Source organism: Carlito syrichta, unplaced genomic scaffold, assembly GCF_000164805.1.
Source record: "Carlito syrichta isolate Samal-C Ts95f unplaced genomic scaffold, Tarsius_syrichta-2.0.1 Scaffold94752, whole genome shotgun sequence".
NCBI classification, from domain to species: domain Eukaryota; kingdom Metazoa; phylum Chordata; class Mammalia; order Primates; family Tarsiidae; genus Carlito; species Carlito syrichta.
In genome coordinates, this window is record NW_007038848.1 from 56661 (window position 1) to 74517 (window position 17857).

At 53.2% G+C, this 17857-nt stretch overlaps 1 protein-coding gene across 1 annotated transcript in view; it reads right to left on the minus strand.

Annotated features, from left to right (window-relative positions):
* Positions 1 to 1144: 1144 nt before the first annotated feature.
* Positions 1145 to 17857, minus strand: part of AKT2 (AKT serine/threonine kinase 2) — a 48029-nt gene continuing 31316 nt past the window's right edge. The window contains exons 5-14 of the mRNA XM_021714145.1: positions 9541 to 9694; positions 8907 to 9038; positions 7309 to 7374; positions 6150 to 6218; positions 5276 to 5398; positions 3780 to 3908; positions 3394 to 3608; positions 2732 to 2819; positions 2541 to 2643; positions 1145 to 1512 (exon numbers count right to left, since the gene is read on the minus strand). Coding sequence (XP_021569820.1) covers positions 1433 to 1512; positions 2541 to 2643; positions 2732 to 2819; positions 3394 to 3608; positions 3780 to 3908; positions 5276 to 5398; positions 6150 to 6218; positions 7309 to 7374; positions 8907 to 9038; positions 9541 to 9694 — 1159 coding nt within the window. The 3' untranslated portion in view covers positions 1145 to 1432. The remainder of the gene's footprint in view (positions 1513 to 2540; positions 2644 to 2731; positions 2820 to 3393; positions 3609 to 3779; positions 3909 to 5275; positions 5399 to 6149; positions 6219 to 7308; positions 7375 to 8906; positions 9039 to 9540; positions 9695 to 17857) is intronic.

Below are 17857 nucleotides of genomic sequence, written 5' to 3' on the forward strand. Positions count from 1 at the left end.
CCTTTCTGTGAATTGTCTAATACAGGAGGTGGGATGGGGAAATCAAAATCACAAAATCTAAATCCCAAACACCTAGAGATGTTGGGGGGAAGGGCAGGGAGGGAGGCGGGGACAGGGCAAGTGGCTCCCAGGTGGGGCTCCTCCCACTAGGTCAGCGCCCCTCTCCCCGGGGGATGAAATGCTCGGGCCAGGGACGGGGCCCAAGTCCACACACACCACACACACACTTGAGGGTCCGCTGCCCTCCCACACACATACCCAGCATACATGCATGTGCACGCGTGTGCACACACACACACACACGTGCATCTGTGTCCCACTGACATACAAAGTCTGAGGCATGCACACATGTACCCACAGCACTGACATGGACTTGCACTCATGTTCACCTTAAGGCTGGAGAACGTGGAGCCCTGGAGAGGGGGAGGGTGAGGTGGCCTAGGAGCCTCCCTTCTTAGAGGTCCCCCACCCCAATGCGTACCAGATTCTGACTCCACCCCGTCCCTGACGTAAGTCCACAGGGCCCAATACTGTCTCGGTGCGAGATGTGTAACAGCCGAGGCTGGTGCCCCTCCATCCCAGGCAGAGAGAAGGGGACAGTCCCAGCCTCCATCCTCCACTGGGGCCGGGCCGGGCCGGGCGGGCCAGACCCGGGGTCCGTTGGGAGGTAAGGCCAGCTGGAAGGAAGCCCTGGTAAGGCACGGGGCTACAGGGAGGGCAGGCTAGCGCCCGAATGCTCCTCCTGCCTCATCCACAGGGTCAGGAGAGCAGCTTAGGGGAAAGGGAGGAGGCAGGCCAGGGGGCAGAGCCCACCCCGGGCCCTTCCTGTTCCCCATGATGCAGATCCAAGGACCTGGCTCCTGTCACGAAGAAGTTCTAACCCCCAATCCCACAGCTTCCAAGGGCCCCTGTGGGTCCCTGGACATTATTGCTTTTCTGTCCCCATTAGGGGACAAGGGGAAGTTGGACCACCCCATGCCAGGCCTCTCCGAGCCTGGGCAATGGGGCCTGGAAGGCAGCACCACCGTCCACTGGGCATTGTGTCCCACTGCAGACAGCCTTCATCCAGAAGCAGCGGCGCGTAGGCAGGCGACCTGCACAACACCCCAGCCAGAAATGCAGACAGGCCCCGCAGCTCTGCGTTTCACCCCTCACTGGGGCTTGTGTGGATTAAAACCTGGGTCTCTCCAGCCACCCGACAGCCCGGTCCTGGGGCAGGTGAGTCTCCCAAATACTAGTCTGGCACAAAGGTGAGGCTGGAGGCAGGGGCTGCTGGGACTGCTGGGCGAGGCTGGGAGTACTGAAGAACTGGAAATGGGGCTGGGAGGTGTACGGGGGTGGGGATACAAACCAAAAGGTAAATTAAAAGTCTTTAAAAAGCCACCCAGGCGATGGCAGCCGTGCGTGCGTCCTGGGGCAGCAGGCAGAGTGCTCACTCGCGGATGCTGGCTGAGTAGGAGAACTGGGGGAAGTGGGTCCGCTGGTCCAGCTCCAGCGAGCCCAGGCTGTCATCTGCAGAGTTGGTGAAGGCAGGTCAGGACTGGCCTGCAGAGGGCCTGGGGATCCCCACCCAGACTCCTGTTGTGGGACCCCTACCTCTCTCCTGACAGAGTCCCTCAGCCACGACCCCACTCCGAGGCCAGAGCCCTGGGCAGCCTTGCCCGGGAAGTTTCCTGTGCTTGGCCTCCTACACCCCACCGCCTCTCCTCACCACCTCCCAGGCCTCTCCAGCCCAGGCCTCTCCAGCACAGTGCCCTGTCCTGGACACCACCCTCACCTCCTCCAGCCCACCTTCCACAAGAAGCCAGGGACTTTCTACAGTCCTAACGCAACCCTGCCCCTCTGCACAAGCCCTTTCATGGCTCCCCATGCAAGAAGCCCCCACGCCTCCCAGGGGCCCCAAGGCCCCACACTCTGACCCCAAGCCCTCTCTCCTCTCCCCTCCTATTTTCCTGACTGCTGCCTGTCCCTTGACCAGGCCAAGCTCTATTTCTGGCATCCCCATGCCATTACTTCTGCCAGGAATGCAACTCAGCTGACATGTATGTTTCCTCCTCCAGGAAGTTCCCGACCAGCAGTCCAGGTTAGGGACTTCCTTTCTTCTTCCCTAGTCCCAGGCCTCCTATACCCTAGCCCTGATTGCTCTGGGCTGTCACCCCATCTGGCCCGGGAGCTCCCTGGGGACAGGTCCAAGGTGGGCTTGGTCACTGCTGTGTCTCCATCAGAGCTCAGCCCCAGGCTAGGTTCAGAGTAAGATCTCAAATAGCTGTAGCCCCTGAACCAGTCCAGGTCCAAAGACCTGGGCTGTCTCCTATCCAGAGCTCTCCCTGAGCTCCATAAATACTGTGGCCAATGGCTCCCGGTCATCCTCACCAGTCCCAAGAGAACCAACAGCAAAAGGCCCTGTGGGCAGATCTTAGAGCTATGTGTCCAGACATGGAGAGGGTGGCCTTGGAGGGTCCTCTAGGAGCTGGGTCAGCGCACCCTACCCCTCTACCACCCAGACAGGCTCACAAGGTGAGGGGGCCCCAGACACTCACAGCGGTCCGGGGGTGTGATTGTGATAGACTGGGCGGTGAATTCATCATCGAAGTACCTTGTGTCGACCTCGGATGTGACCTGAGGTTTGAAGGGTGGCAGGAGCTACGGAGGAAGGGAGCCCAGACTCAGGGACCCTGAGGAGCAGGCCAGGCCCCTGGGGGCTCCAGTTGGGGCAGGTGTGGGGACTCACCTTCTTTTGTACCACGTCCTGCCAGTTGATGCTGAGGAAGAACCTGTGCTCCATGACCTCCTTGGCATCGCTGGGCCCCCCACCAAGCCTGGGCAGAGACGGCCATCAGCACCTGCCTCCCGGAGCAGCTGAGTTCTGGGAGACGGGCTTTCGGCAAAGGCAGGCCTGAGCCTGCAACGCAGGCCCTACACAGCCGCTACCGATTCTGTCTTGGCCACAAACCACCACTTCACACAGGAGGAAACCGAGGCTCTGGGAGGGGGGCACAGGTGCCCAGGGTCAGAGCCAGAAAGATGGCAACCTGGACCTTCGTGGTCACACAGGTTGGGCTCACCATGAGTCCAGAACAGGAGTTGATGGGGCAGCCTTGGCAGCTGGCTGGTTCACATCCTGGCTCTGCCACATACAACTCAGTGAACCAAAGCCTGCCCTGTGCCTCAGTGTCCCCATCAAATAGGGCAATGCAGGGAGAGTACCAAGGACAGGCCTGGCCCAAGGAAGCGCTCTCTAGTGCCCCCTGTGGGTATTTTCAGGGGCCATGCGGGGACAACACACACTGTTACCCCATAAGCAAAGGCACCTAGGGACACTGTCCCCTCCAGGCTGAGAGGACAGTGGCAGCAGGTGGCACCGGGCTGGGCCAGGCAGATGCCAGCCCTCACCTCTGCTTGGGGTCCTTCTTGAGCAGCCCAGCAAGCAGGGACTTGGCCTCGGGGCTGAGCGTGCGTGGGAAGCGGATCTCCTCCATGAGGATGAGCTCGAAGAGGCGCTCATGGTCCTGATTGTAGAAGGGCAGGCGGCCACACATCATCTCGTACATGACCACACCCAGTCCCCACCAGTCCACCGCCCGGCCATAGTCGTTGTCCTCCAACACCTGAGGAGGAAAGGACAATGAGCGGCCAGGCCCATGCCCCCACCCTCAGGCCAGCAGGGTGGTGTAGGAATCACACTCTTGCACTCAGAGGGTCTGGGAGGGGGACATTAGGGTCTGAGGGTGCCCTCCACCCTTGGCCTCACATGTTCCCATGACCCCCAGCCCAGACACCTCAGGCGCCAGGTACTCCGGGGTCCCACAGAAGGTTTTCATGGTGGCCCCGTCACTGATGCCCTCTTTGCACAGACCAAAGTCAGTGATCTTGATGTGGCCATCTTTGTCCAACATGAGGTTTTCCAGCTGTTGGAAAAGTCAACGCATCAGGGGCACGACCTCCAGGATTTCCTGCCATCGAGCCCTTCCCTCGAGGTAGTTGTGGCCTGGAGTAGCAGCTGTCATGCCACTCCTAGATGTCAGTCACTCCACGCCAGACGGGCCCCAGCACACGGTTAAGCCCTTGCTCCCTGTGGCGCACACCCTGCCACCCTGCAGCGTAGCTGGACATGGCCAGTCAGGGGCTGGGAGCCAGGCCCTGCCCACCTGCTGCCCTCAGGGTTTCTTAAGTTCAGATGTGGTGGGCACTGAGCTATCTTCTCTTTTTTTTCCTAAACTTTTTGTCTTTTAACTATGAAATAGTCCAGGTTCAGTGGCTCAGCTTATAATCCCAGCACTTTGGGAGGCCGAGACGAGTGGATTGCCTGAGTCTGTGGGTTCAAGATCAGCCCAGGGAAACTTGGTGAGACCTCGTCTCTACAATTAGAAAAAAATTAGCCACCAGGTGTGGTAGCGCGCGCCTATAGTTCTGGCTAGCTAGAAGGCTGAGGCGGAAGGACTGCCGGTGCCCAACAGGTTGATGCTGGGGTGGCAGTGAGTGTGCCACTGCTCTCCAGTCTGGGTGACAGAGTGAGACTCCAACTCAAAAAAAAAAAAACTATGAAATATATACCAGGAAAGAACATACACATAAAACAGAAATAGGCAACTTGTGGGGCCTCTGTGTAACCTCCAGCAGGTCAGGCTAGAACATCAGTGTGCCCCACTCAGTCACCGACCACCCCACACCAAGATGTCGCTTCCACTCCTGCCTTTCTGTACAATCTGTGCTACCTACACACACCTGCACTAAGTAGGCTCACCTCATCTGTGCTGGCCTCCCCTCAACATTAGCCTGCAGGAGGTACCCATGCTGTGGGACGCAGCTGTAGCTTGTTCTTTGAGCTGCATCACACCCCACGGTGTGACTATCCCACAGGGATCTGACAGTGGATACTTGGGTTGTTCCAGTTTGAGCTGATCAGAATCTTGCTCCTCTGAGCACGTGGGGATGCCTTCTGAGATGAATAATGTCCCTGTTTCTGCCATGCACACAGCTAGGGCAGATGGCTAGAGCTCGGCTTTGGTGGACACTGCCAAGCTATCTCCTAAATCAGGGCTTGCGCCAACTGAATCAGGGCTTGCGCCAACCTCCACCAGCAGCTTGGAAAGCGGTTACGGGAGGCTGGGAGAACGCCCCTCCACAGGGTGCTTGCTACAGAACCACCACCCTGAACCGTGGCGGGTGCTTGGCAGATGAGGGCAGAGGGCCCCACCTCCCTGGGGTGAGTTCCATGTGAGCCACAGGCCAACCTAGACCCTCTGTGTGTTCGTGCTACCCCCTCCCCGCTTACCTTGATGTCACGGTACACCACGTCCCGTGAGTGTAAGTACTCAAGAGCTGAGACAATCTCTGCACCATAAAACCGGGCCCGCTCTTCTGTAAAGACGCGCTCCCGGGACAGGTGGAAGAATAGCTGCCCGAGGAAGGGGAGGGAGAGGAGGTCAGACTCCAGCCCAGAGGAAGGAAGGACAGGGCCCTGGCCCACACTGCCCTCACTCTCCCAGCCCCCTATCCCAGCACAGTGACACCTGCTCCAAGAACTGGCAGGTGATAGCAAGAGGGACCGCATGAGAGACAGTGAGTGGAGAAGAGCGCAGATGTGTGAAAAGAGCAAGGGAAGAGGGTGGGGGTCAGCCAGAAGGAGCCAAGAGGAGCAGGGGAGGGATGTCAGCCAGGAAGCAGACAGCAAGTGATAATAAGCCACAGGGCCAAAGCAGACAGAAGAAGAAAATCACCTGTCACAACCCAGGGTGTGACACCTGTGTGCACAGAGAAGGCCACAAGAGATGCGGAGTGGGTGACAGAGTGAGCATGAGTACTCAAAGACAGGAAATGGCTGAATTTATCAGTTTCAGGAGGACATGGGGCACACAGACTCCTGCCTGGTGCGGTCAGCCAACTGCCCTCATAGCCCTCTCCACACCTCTCTGGACCTGGGTTGGATCCTGACCCAGCAACTCACTAGCTATGTACTTGGGCAAGCCACTCAAGCGCTCTGAGTCTTAGTTACCACCTGCAAAATAGAGCTGAGGTCACCTGCCCAAGGTGGGGGTTGCAAGATGACATTCAGTAGGTCTCCCCCCATCCCCTCCATCTCAACCACAGTTCGCCCCACACTCTGGAAGGAGAGCCCTGAAAGTGAGGCCAGGGCAGCTGCGGCTCACCTCTCCACCGTTGGCATACTCCATCACAAAGCACAGGCGGTCATGGGTCTGGAAGGCATACTTCAGGGCCTGGGGATGGCATGAAGGTGGCAGGGTAAAAGGTCGGCAGGAGGAGGACTCTGCTGAGCCTGGGAGGCAGGGACACTACTTATTCTGCACATATACTCCCCACCCCAGTCTGTGCCCATGGGAGCCCAGGTGATGGGGATCAAATCCCAGCTTTGCATTTTGGAGTATGTAGGTCAAGTCATGGCTCTGAGGTCAGGACAGGGGTCACTGTGCTGAACCATCTTCTCTGCCCTCACCAGGCACAGCCAGGGATAAAGTATGTTCCGTGCAACCAGAGATGTGTGACTTCTCTCTTCCTCTTGTTTTAACAGTAAAATATGTTCAACCTGCACACACACACACACGCACTCACACACAATGTGTACTGTGGCTAGGAGTGTAACAACCTGGAAGCCAACTCCCAACACAGGATGGACAAGCTGTGAGTCAACAAACAGTAATTCTCAAACTGTGCACTAAGAATCCCTACAGAGCATCCCTCAGAGACCCTTGAGTGACCCCCTCTGCTCAGGACAACTCTATTGTTCCCTGTCTTCTACACTGAGGTACCTCGTAAGATTTCATTTGAACAAGTGTTGTAACTGATCAGGATACCTGGACAGAAACTAAAGAAATGACATATAAGCCATCCTCAACCTAGACAAATGAGGCTAACTGATGGCCACTGGCCTTGATTGAGGCTATAGCCTCAAGAAGTATCTACTCAGTTCAAGTTGATTGTCTAGACAACACAATCGGCTTCTATGATTGTATCTTATAACAAAAGCAAAAAAAATCCCCACTTCGACCAGGTAGACACTTAACTCATAAAGACAGCAGCCACACTCACCAAGGCCATCCTGTAATGTGCTATCTTCAGTCGGCTAAGGCGCTTACATGAAGTCACCAACTATGAAGAAGCTGCCACTCCCCCAATCCCAACCCCCGTGTCTTGATTCAGATGATCTGAAGAGTGCAGCAGCACCTCGCCCTGCCCCCTGGCCTACACCAAAGCTGTGCTTTGTAGTGTCAGGTTTGGGCTCTTTCCCTGAGCTTTGTTCAAATGGGTCAGGGGAGGTCCCACTGGCTTGTCAAGGGGAGGGCAACTCACAGTGAGGAACGGGTGTCTGGTGTTCTGGAGGACCCGGCTCTCAGTGACTGTGTGAGCAACTTCATCCTGCAAACAGAGCGTGGGTGAGGGGTTGTGAGGGCAACACCGTGCCTGCCCACTCTTACCTGAGAAACGGGGAGCAAGGTCTTAGTGAAATATAGTTCCATTCCCACCCTTAAATGTAGAAAGAATGGCAGGCATAGAACTTGACCATTGAATAATGGAGCCATACGGTATCATCAATGACTCTCTCTCAAAACCACAGGGAAAAAGGTCAATGGGACTTCACAACAGAGGGATCAGGCTGCTGCCACCTGAACACACGGGCCAGCTGTAACATCCCTAAAAGTAGGACAAGCAGACATTCTGAGACCCTGCCACAGGGGTGCTGCCACAGGATGTGGGAAACACCACCTCTAAGAGTTCCTAACCAAAGAAGGAACTGGACCTCATCAAAGCGTAGAGAGCAGAGAGCCCTTCTCAGGGTGTGGTCCTCACACTGGCAGCATAAGCACAGCCTGGGAACTTGTCAAAATGCAAATTATTGGGCTCCAGCCCAGACCCACTGAGTCAGAAACTCAGGGTGGGCCCAGGAGTGTCTCACAAGCCCTCTGGGCAATTCGAATACAAGTTCAAGTTTGGTAACCAGGGGTTGAGCAGAGCTATCAGGAGGGCTCCAGAAATCCAGAAATTCCTGCAGTACCTTAGACACTGACAAGGTCCAAATGGCCCCTGGTATGGGGATGTCAAAAGCCATTTTTTATTGTCACAACTGCGGGGGCTACTATGGCTTGAGAGAGTGGAAGACAGGGACGCTGCTCAGAATCCTACAATGCATAAGACAGCCCAACAGCAAAGAACGATCTGGTCCCAAATGTCAACAGTGCTGAGGCAGAGAAACCTTGCCTTGGACCAATCACATCAGGAATTAGCAGGTAAATCTGCTGGAAATGATCACAGCACTACACGATCATATTCTTAAATCCTCCTCTGTTACAAAACACGTGTAAGTATGAATATAGGTGAAACAATACAATGTCTTAAAATATTCCAGACCGAAAAAAGGGAGGGCAGGGCTACTGTAACAAGATTAGCCATACATTAACAACTGTTGAAACTAGGTGATGGCAACATGGAAGTTCATTATATTTATTTTCTTTTTAAAATTTTGTATATGGGTTTCAAATCTTCCATTACAAAAACTTTAAGGGAAAAATGAGAATTCCATTCCCAGCCTAGCCTCCAACTAACAGCCCTGAACCAAGTCCCAGCCTCCCCACAGGAACCTCCTTTCAGGCCTTGACTGCCTGCGGGGTGAGGCCCGGAGGCAGACTCTCTCCATGGCATCCTCCGGATGCCCAGAGGGGGAGTAGGGGACTAAGTGGGCAGGCCCACCCCTCTTGGCATCTCAGACTCCCCTTCTCTGACTGGGGACTTCCAGGACTGAGTCCAAGGGGCACTGGACATGTGGGGGACATAAAACTACAGCAGCAAAGGGCACAGGTAAAGCATCTGTCCCACAAGAGCTCCAAGACCTGGCAGACTCCAGACCGCAGCTCCCAAGGAGGCCAGTTAACAGCAGTCCCCAGAGCGCCCACCTTGGCAATGATAACCTCCTTCCGCAGGATCTTCATGGCGTAGTAGCGGCCAGTGGCCTTCTCCCGCACCAAGATGACTTTGCCAAAGGTTCCCTTGCCGAGGAGTTTGAGATAGTCGAAGTCATTCATAGTCTGCCAGGGATGGGGAGAGAGTAGGGGCAGTCAGCACCTGGCACAGGGCCCGTGGGAGGAAACTTTAACAAAGAAAGAGGAAAACCAACAGACACTGTTGCCAAACGGCTTAGGTTAGAGCAGGAAGGGAGGCTCCAGGCAGCAACTGTCTGTTCTGAAGCCTTCAGACCAGGCACTCCTCCTCACGCCTCTCCCAGGCACAGGGCCTGGGGGAAGGGGGACTGGGCCTAGAGCTCTGACATGGGGGATGCCAGATCTTCACAAGCAACCAGGATGAAGCCGCAGCAGGTCCACTCAGGGATGCCCCTCACTCCAAAGGCACAGAGCAGGCCCTGGGGCAACTACCACCTGAAATCATGCCATCCTGCATCGCAGCCATGACGTCTCTAAGCTGAACTCCTGCATGCTGTGCATGAAAACCAAAGGAGCTGGGCCAGCATTGGGGTGGGGGCACCTGAAGACTAGCATCCCCCACCCCCTGGCCACCTGCCCCCGCACTTACCACTTTGGCCCGTGCCTTGCTGACCGCCACTTCCATCTCCTCAGCTGCAGAAGAGTCACTGGGAGAGCCACACTTGTAGTCCATGGGGTCCTCACCTGGGCCCCGCTGCTTGAGGCTGTTGGCAACCATCTGGATGGCCCTCATCCACTCCTCCCTGTGCAGGGACAGACACAGGAGCCATGGGTCCTGGGGAGCCACAAGTCCTGGGCCTCAGGGCCTTGGGGCTGAGTGCCACCTTCCAGCCCACCCCATCCAATGGGCAAGCAAATGACCAAATGCCTTTGGGCATGTTGGAAGATCTGTCTGAGCCAGGGAAGCTCAGTGAAATGTCAGACCTCTGGCTGTGATGGGTGGCAGAAGGCAAGAGTGGCATGCACACAAAGATCACTGATTTCCCAGGAGTGGGCTGGCCTGAGGGCCACCTGAAGTCAGGCAGCAAGGAAGTGACCAGAAAGGGGAGAGCACTTTTCTTCACAGTCCCTTGAGAATGAGCTGCCACCCAGAGCCTTGAATGAGGAAGAGACAGTGCTCCTCTAAATTCCTCTGGAACAAATGGCAAGCTCAAGTCTGTAAGTCACCAATGTCTTATAAAGAAAAACCAAGAGTAAAAGGAAGCATTCATGAGCCAAAGCAGCTGAAGATCTTCCAAGGCAAGAGCTAGCTGACAGGACTCCCTAGAAAGAATGGTCTGCTGGGAAAAAGTAGTTTTGTGTGATACACATGGAAACAGAGGCTCGGAAGGAGTACATACAGCCCAGCAGGGGGGACTAGCTCAGATTCGAAGTCCAGTCCCAGCCACTTGTTCCCTGCTTGACCTTGAGTAGGGGCCTCAGGGGCCTTATAGCACAGGTGCAGTGATGCTTGCCCTCTGGGGTAGGGATGATTCCGGAGGGCACATATGAGGGGCTTGGCCTGTTCTTGGCGTGGCAAGGACAGAGGTCCTGGCAGCCCAGAAAAGATGGTGGACAGGAAGCAGGTCTCAGCAAAAAGGACCCTGGTTGAAGAACAACAAACTAGTTATCTCACTCATGATTTAGAACTCGCTGGGAAAGAATTTTCTTCTGATACCTGTAAATTGTCCTAATAACAGAAAATGACCAGAGACCAAAAATATATACATATTAGGCTGAATGATACTAAACTGACCATATCCCCTCATTTTTGATCTACTACACAATAATTAGGTGGTTCAACCCAAAACAGTTTGAACTGTTCACGCTCATGTCTAGAAAACAGCCATATGATGAGTGGGGAAAATAAAATGTTCACTAAGAATGAGAAAATTCAAAGAGTTCAGGCAGGCTATCTCCCAAATCCTAGTGATTTAAATAAGCCACAGTGAGTGCAGCCAGCTCCAACAGAAGCCAAGAATAAGCCAAGCCCCTCATACATGCCCTCCGGAATCATCCCCACCCCAGAGGGCAAGCATCACTGCACCTGTGCTATAAGGCTCCGAGGCCCCTACCCAAGGTCAAGCAGGGAACAAGTGGTCAGGACTAGACTTCAGATCTGAGTCAGTCCCCCCTGCTGGGCTGTATGTACTCCTTCCAAGTCTCTGTTTCCATGTATTTCACACAAAACTACTTCTTTCATCAGCCCTGAGACGCACTGATTTCCCAGGAGTGGCCTGGCCTGAGGGCCACCTGAAATCAGGGAGCAAGGTAGTGACCATGTGTGACACCGCTAGAGTGCAGAAGCATCTTATACTTGGTGACCTGTCTTGATTTACTAGGCATGGCTTTTTCTTGAAATTATATGAAATAATAGTGTCTCCTAGATGATAGCAGCATCTTAGATTTGATGAAATATGATGGCAGTGCTCACATACAGAATGTTGTAAGAATGAATGCAAAGCATCTACATGATGAGACATTTTGCAGCTGAGAGGAAGAAAGGCACGTCTACACACTGACTCGGAATGACCTAGTACATCTTAAACGAGAAAAGGAAGGTGCAGAAGAACAATGTGAAGGGCTGTGCTACTGGAGTTGGGCAATGATGACATTTCTGCACACACAGGCTCACATAAGCACGAATATTTCCGGATGAGCAATCACGATCTAGGGCCCTGAATGCCTCCAGGGAAGGGAACTGGGAGTCAGGGTACAAGGAGGAGTCTTCTAACAAACACTCACAGAGCACTCTTATAAAGAAGGAAACTGAGGCACCAAATTCAAGAAAAACGCAGTAGCTGCTCCAAGCCTGGTAGCTGGAATCACAAAAGGCCTGTGGCTCTCCCAGGGCAGAGGGCAGTCCTTGCTTAGCTCCATGGCTTGTTGAGCCCAGCAGCAACTATGCTCAGAGGTCCCAGTGAGTGCATGGAGGCTCTGCCTTCTCACACTGACTTCACTTGCCCGAGAGATGATGCTTGTAAGACAAAAATGCATGAATATCGTATCATGTTTTGTAAGACAGATGCATAAACACCAAATGCTAGCATGCTGCTCAGCACCCAAGCAGAGTCCTAGCTCCCCATAAGCCATCTATGTCCACCCCATAAGGGCAGGGATATCCAACTGCTTTGAACATGATATGCCCCTAAATCCTAGGGAGGGAAGTTGGGAGGTATTTAGATAATGAATAAGCGATGCAGCCCAAGTCCAAGTGCCCCAGGACCAGTGCACAGTGAAGCCCAGTGCACACCCAAGCAGAGCAGTACTGGCTTCTTCCCTCCCTGAGCCAATATCTCAAGCCAGTATTTCTCAACTTATTTTAACCCGTGCTCCCTTTGGAACAAGTTAAAGCCCAAATCCGTCTCTGCATTAATATTCTTGTGTGTTTTTTTTTTAAGTGGGGGAATAGGAACAGATCCCATGAGACACTTTATCAGATACAGTTGTTCTCTGAGAAATTTTAAAATGCTGACTGAGCATAAGATGGTGGATTGGGGGGAAAAAATTCACAGATATCCTAAGAGATACAGAGGATATATTAAAAGGAGAAATCTATCTTGCTCATACACAAAAATCTAGAGACTACCACATGACGACAGTGGCAGGTTGCAGACTAAGATGCACCGTGTGATACCAGCTTTGTTTACAAAGAGGGGCAGAGAGAAGAGCATGGTCCCTTGACAGCGTCCTGTACACGACAAGAGGGCATCCACACCACCAGCACCAGATGCAGCTTTATAGGGCTACTCAGAGGAGGATCAGGAACATGGGTTCTGGAGCCACACCAGCTGGGATTCCAAGAGCAGCTCTGCCACCTGCAAGTCAGCCTCGCAGTTCACCCTGTCCCTGTGGACTGGGGCCAAGAGGCTGGTGAGCTGCACGTGAGAGCACCACACACAGGGCCTGGCACAGAAAGCACTCAGCTCGTGGAAGGTGCTGATGACACTGCTGGGGCCTGGACCTATGCCACTACCCTGGCTCAAGCTACCCATCTCACAAGGAGCCCTGAGAACCCATGGCAATGCTAGGGGTTGGTCGGGGGTAACTGGGGCTCTACCATCTCCTGACAAGTCTCCAATCCTGTTCCAACTGGACCAAGGTTGCAAGGTTGCAGCACTCAGAATTCCAGAGGAAAAGCGAGGGCCTCTGTCCAGGACACTGATCAAGGGTTTGCAACATGGTGTCTAGGGCAAAGGAGAGCTCCCACCCAAAGCCGGTGCTTAAGTACCTCCAATCCCCAAAGGGAGAACCCAAAGGGAAACCAATCTCCTTCCCTGCCAGGAAACATGGCTAGGAAAACAACAGCACTCAATGGCCAGCTCCACAGATGCAACCTCACTCAATTCTCAAGAGTACTGGAGGGGAGACAGCATTTTTCTTTCTTTTTTTCTTTCTTCCTTCCTTTCCTTCCTTCCCTTCCCTTCCCTCCCTCCCTCTCTCTCTCTCTTTCTTTCTGAGTAAGAGTCTCACTCTGTCACCCAGGCTGGAGTATCACGACCATGGCAGCCTCAATGTGCTAGATTCAGGTGATCCTTCTGCCTCAGCCTTCCAAGTAGCTGGAACCACAGGAGCGCATCACCATACCTGGCTAATTTTTTATTTACTGTAGAGATGAGGTCTTGCCAAGTTGCACAAGCTGGTCTTGAACCTCTAGACTCAGTCAACCCTCTCATCTCCACCTCCCAAAGTGTTGGGATTACAGGCAAGAGCCACCATGCCCAGCTGACAGAATTCCTGATGCTGGGACTGAGGCATATGGAGGTGGGGTCACCTGGAAGTCACACAGCAGGGACATGACAGACTGCACTCGCCCATGCACAGCCCATTCCTCTTTGGCACCATGCTGTCCTTCCCTGTGTCAGGGTCTGAGTCTCAGACTTGAGAGAAGCTGATGAAACTACAGCCTCAGTTCCCACACAATGCCCAGAGGATCAAGCAGGGACACTCTCGAGAAGGTTTATGGACCAAGGGTTACCACGCCAGGTAGCCCAAGTGCAAAGTGAAGGAATGCCTCTCCTTGGAAGCTGTGATCTGGACCACCTTTCAGAAAGGGACTCCCCACTAAACAGGTCACATGAATACCTTCTTCTGCTGTGCTCTATATGTGGTGGGCCCCTTTCACCCTCCCCGCAGTCCCATGCAGTACTCACTGTCGTGCCTTTCATTCTATAAATGCCAAGACAGAGGCACAGAGAGGCTGACATCTGCCCACTTACACAGCAGTCAGCAGAGGTCAGGGACATAAACACAGCTGTTTCTACCTCCCCCAGAAGCACTTCTCGCAACAGAGGCATTTCTGGAGGCTCCTCATCCTCACTTGGACTTAGGGTCAGAGGAGGGACATGTGGGGAAGCCATGTTTGCCCAAGTAACACAGGGCAGGGCACAGGCTCAGAAGTCAGGAGCCTGAGGCCTGGGCCTCAGCCATGCTGCATACTAGCCATAGCCCTCAGGTCCAACTTCCCCGGCCTGTTTGCCTCCCACATCAACTAGGGATCTCACAGTGGTTCAAGTACGGATTCGGGAACCGATGGCTTGGGTGTGATTCTGATCTCTGCCCCTTCCTGCAGGCAACACTGGGCAGGTCATTTGACTCCCATGGGCTGGCACATAAAGTGGGCACTAGAGGATCGTGTGAGGGTGAAATGAGATGCTGCATATAAAGCACGTACAGCAGTGCCTGGCACAGAGTAAGTACCTCAAAAGGCTGGCATGAGAGCCCAGTCAGCCAGCAAATATTAACGGAGTGCTTCTGTGCGCCAGGCTTGCTCTGGGTGCTGAGGATGCAGCAGACAGGTGCCACTGAGGTCCTAGCCTAACAGAGAAGACAAATGTGTACAAGGACCAAGGCGGGAACCAGAGAGGGAAGCCCTTTTCAGAGGAAAGTCAGGGAAGGCCTCTCTGAGGAGGTAGCATTTAAACCAGGACCTGAAGGGTGTCCTTGGAACATGGATCATCCCAGTACCTAGAACAGGCACTTGGCACATAGCTGTGAAATAAATGGATGGAAGGAGGCAGCCACACAGAGGGATGGGAAGGAAAGGAGTCCAGGCAGAGGAAACAATATGGTGAAAGCCCCTGGGCAGGAGGGAGGCAAGGGGTGTCTGCAGAAGGCACACAGGTGCCAGTGTGGCTGGAGCCACAACAGAGATGAGTGGAGGAGATGAAGGTGGGACAGGGTCAGACCACTCCAGGCTCCATGTGCCACATGTTAGAGATCTGGGTCTTAATTCTTAACACCACAGGAGGTCACTGAAGGGCTTTCCTTAGGGCTGACAGGCTCATTTCTGCTGTAAGCCAGCAACAGCTGTGTGGGTTATAGACTGGGGGTAGCAAGATAAATGGGAGGAGACCACAGCAACCACCAGGCAAGAGGTGATAGTGGCAGAGGAGATGGAGAAGAAAAGGCATCAGCTGGCACATGTGTGTGTGTCCAAGGCTGCCAGGAGGCAGGCCCTGTGCCAGGCGCCTTCACATTTACTTCCTCCTTAGTTCCTCACAACAGCCAGGGAGCTGAGCCCACTGAGAGAGCGGCACAGCAGCCGGTGTGACTCCAGAACCTGGGCCACAGCCCTGGGCCACCCCAGTAAACAGGACTAAATGCATCCCAGAGGGGGAAGCAGAGGTGTCAGGGCTGTTCTTCATGCACAAGTCTGTCCACCCAGCCTCAGGAGTAAAGCTGACTGCTGGTTTCTGGTCTGATGGTAGATGGAGAACTTCTCTTCCTAACCATCATCCTCCTCTGACCCAGAGGGGCATTTGCAGCTGGAGGGCATCTGGGGTCCCTCCCTGTTCACAGTCAATACATGTAAAGTCCTCAGAACAGGATCTGGCTCGGCAGAAATTTCATTTTAATTATTTTTTTTTCATTCAACAAACATTTACTAACACCTATTTATGTGCCAGGCATAAATAAATATAAAATGTCACACCTGGTAGGTAGGTGCTATAAAGAAAAACAAATCTGGGTAAAGATAACAGTCATGAGGGGCAGGGCCGGACGCTCTGAGAAGGCAGCATCTGAACAGAAACCTGATGGAGCTAAGCAGAGAACCGTGATGATATCTGGAGGAAGGGAACAGCATGCATTAAGGCCCTGAGGTAGGAAGTGTGCTGGGCATGTTTAACGAACAGCAAGAAAACGTGTGGCCAAGTGAGAGTCCAATGGGTAGGTAGGAAATGGCTCTGGAGCAGTGGCCAGATCACACAGAACTCTGCAGGACACAGCACAGACTTTGGCACTCACTCCAAGTAGGACCAAAAGCCACTCAAGAGTTCTGAGCAGAGACATTTCATTGTAAGATTTACACCAAAAATTTGATCACATATTCAGTATGGGGGAAAAAATGATCACACTCATCTGATGCACTATTAATTATTCCTGCCTGTTAAGCCCAGGGGTCTGCAAACTTTTGCTATAAAGGTCCACACAGGACATTTTTTAGGCTTTGCGGGCCAGTCTTTGTCACAGCCACTCAACTCTGCCACAGTAGGGCACAAGCAGCCATAGAGCATTCATGAATAAATGAACATGGTCATGTTCCAATAAAACTTTCTTTACAAAAACAGAAGGCAGGCCACAGTTTGCCAGTCCTGCTCCAGACCTAACTTCTGGTTTACAAGAAATATAGGCATAGAGGACAAAGTAAACAACACCAAAAGGCAATAATATGGCAGATCCAGAATGTGGGATATTCTATAAGAAAACTAGTCAGGCTTGCGGGGAGAGAAAAGACAAAGGGCGAAACTAGGTTCGAACAGGTCAAAGAGACAACACGTACCTTGAATCAATCCCGCTTTGCAAAACATTTTCGGTTGGGGGGGTGGGTAAAAAAAAAAAAAGAAAAGAAGAAATAAAAAAGAAACACTTTTTGAAGATAACCAGGAAAATTCAGGTATGACACAGATATGAAACGACATCAGTAAATACAAATTATAATCATCTCAGGTGTGAGAGTGATATCAGAAGGAAAGTCTTGACTGCTGACACATTAAGTAATAAAGTGTAATAAAGTGTCACAAAGTATGAACAGAAGTTCAAGATGCAGCATAAAACACAGCCGGATGAGGCAAACATGCCAAACGTTGAGCAGCTGAACCCAGGTGCAGCCTGCCTGATGTTCACTTGTTCAACTATTCTTTCTTTTTTTTGAGTTGGTGTCTCACTCTGTCACCCAGGCTGGAGTACAGTGGCATGTTCCTGGCCATCACAGACTTGACCTGCTGAGTTCAGATGATCCTTCCACCTCAGGCTTCCAAGTAGCCAGAACTACAGGCACGTGCCACCAAACCTGGCTAATTTTTTTTTTTTTTTTTAATTGTAGAGATGAGGTCTCACCAATTTGCCCGGCAATCTTGAACCCGAGGGCTCAGACAATTCTCTCACCTCAGCCTCCCAAAGTGCTAGGATTATAGGCATGAGCCACCACGCCCAGCCTCAACTATTATTTCAACTTTTCTGTGTTTGAAACTGCAAGGGCGGAGCAGGGGGCAGGAAGTGTGTCCAGCTGAGGAAGGTACCATAGCACCTAGGCAATGCCCATCGCCAGCATGACACTGTCTGCCCCACGACCCCGCGTCTTTCCCCAGGCTCAGGAGCGCCAGCCACGGCAGGCCTACGTGGGCCAGGCCGTGAGGACAACAGTGTCAGTCAGCCACAGCAGAGCAGAGCGGAGGGGGCCTCCCGCTTGCTGCCTTCTCGCTCCCCACTCCTCCCAGGGCTGAGGTCAGGAGTCTGGTCTCTGAGCAGTCCCAGCAGTTTTCTGTCCAGCAGCAGCAGAAAGTGCTAAGAAAAGGAGGAAGGCAGGGGCCCTCCAGCCAGCATGTCTTAGTAACGGGCTTCTCCCCAACACCAAGGGGCATGTTATCTTGCAGAAACGGAAAATGGATCCTCTCGTGCCTACTAACACACCTTGCCAGCTCCCA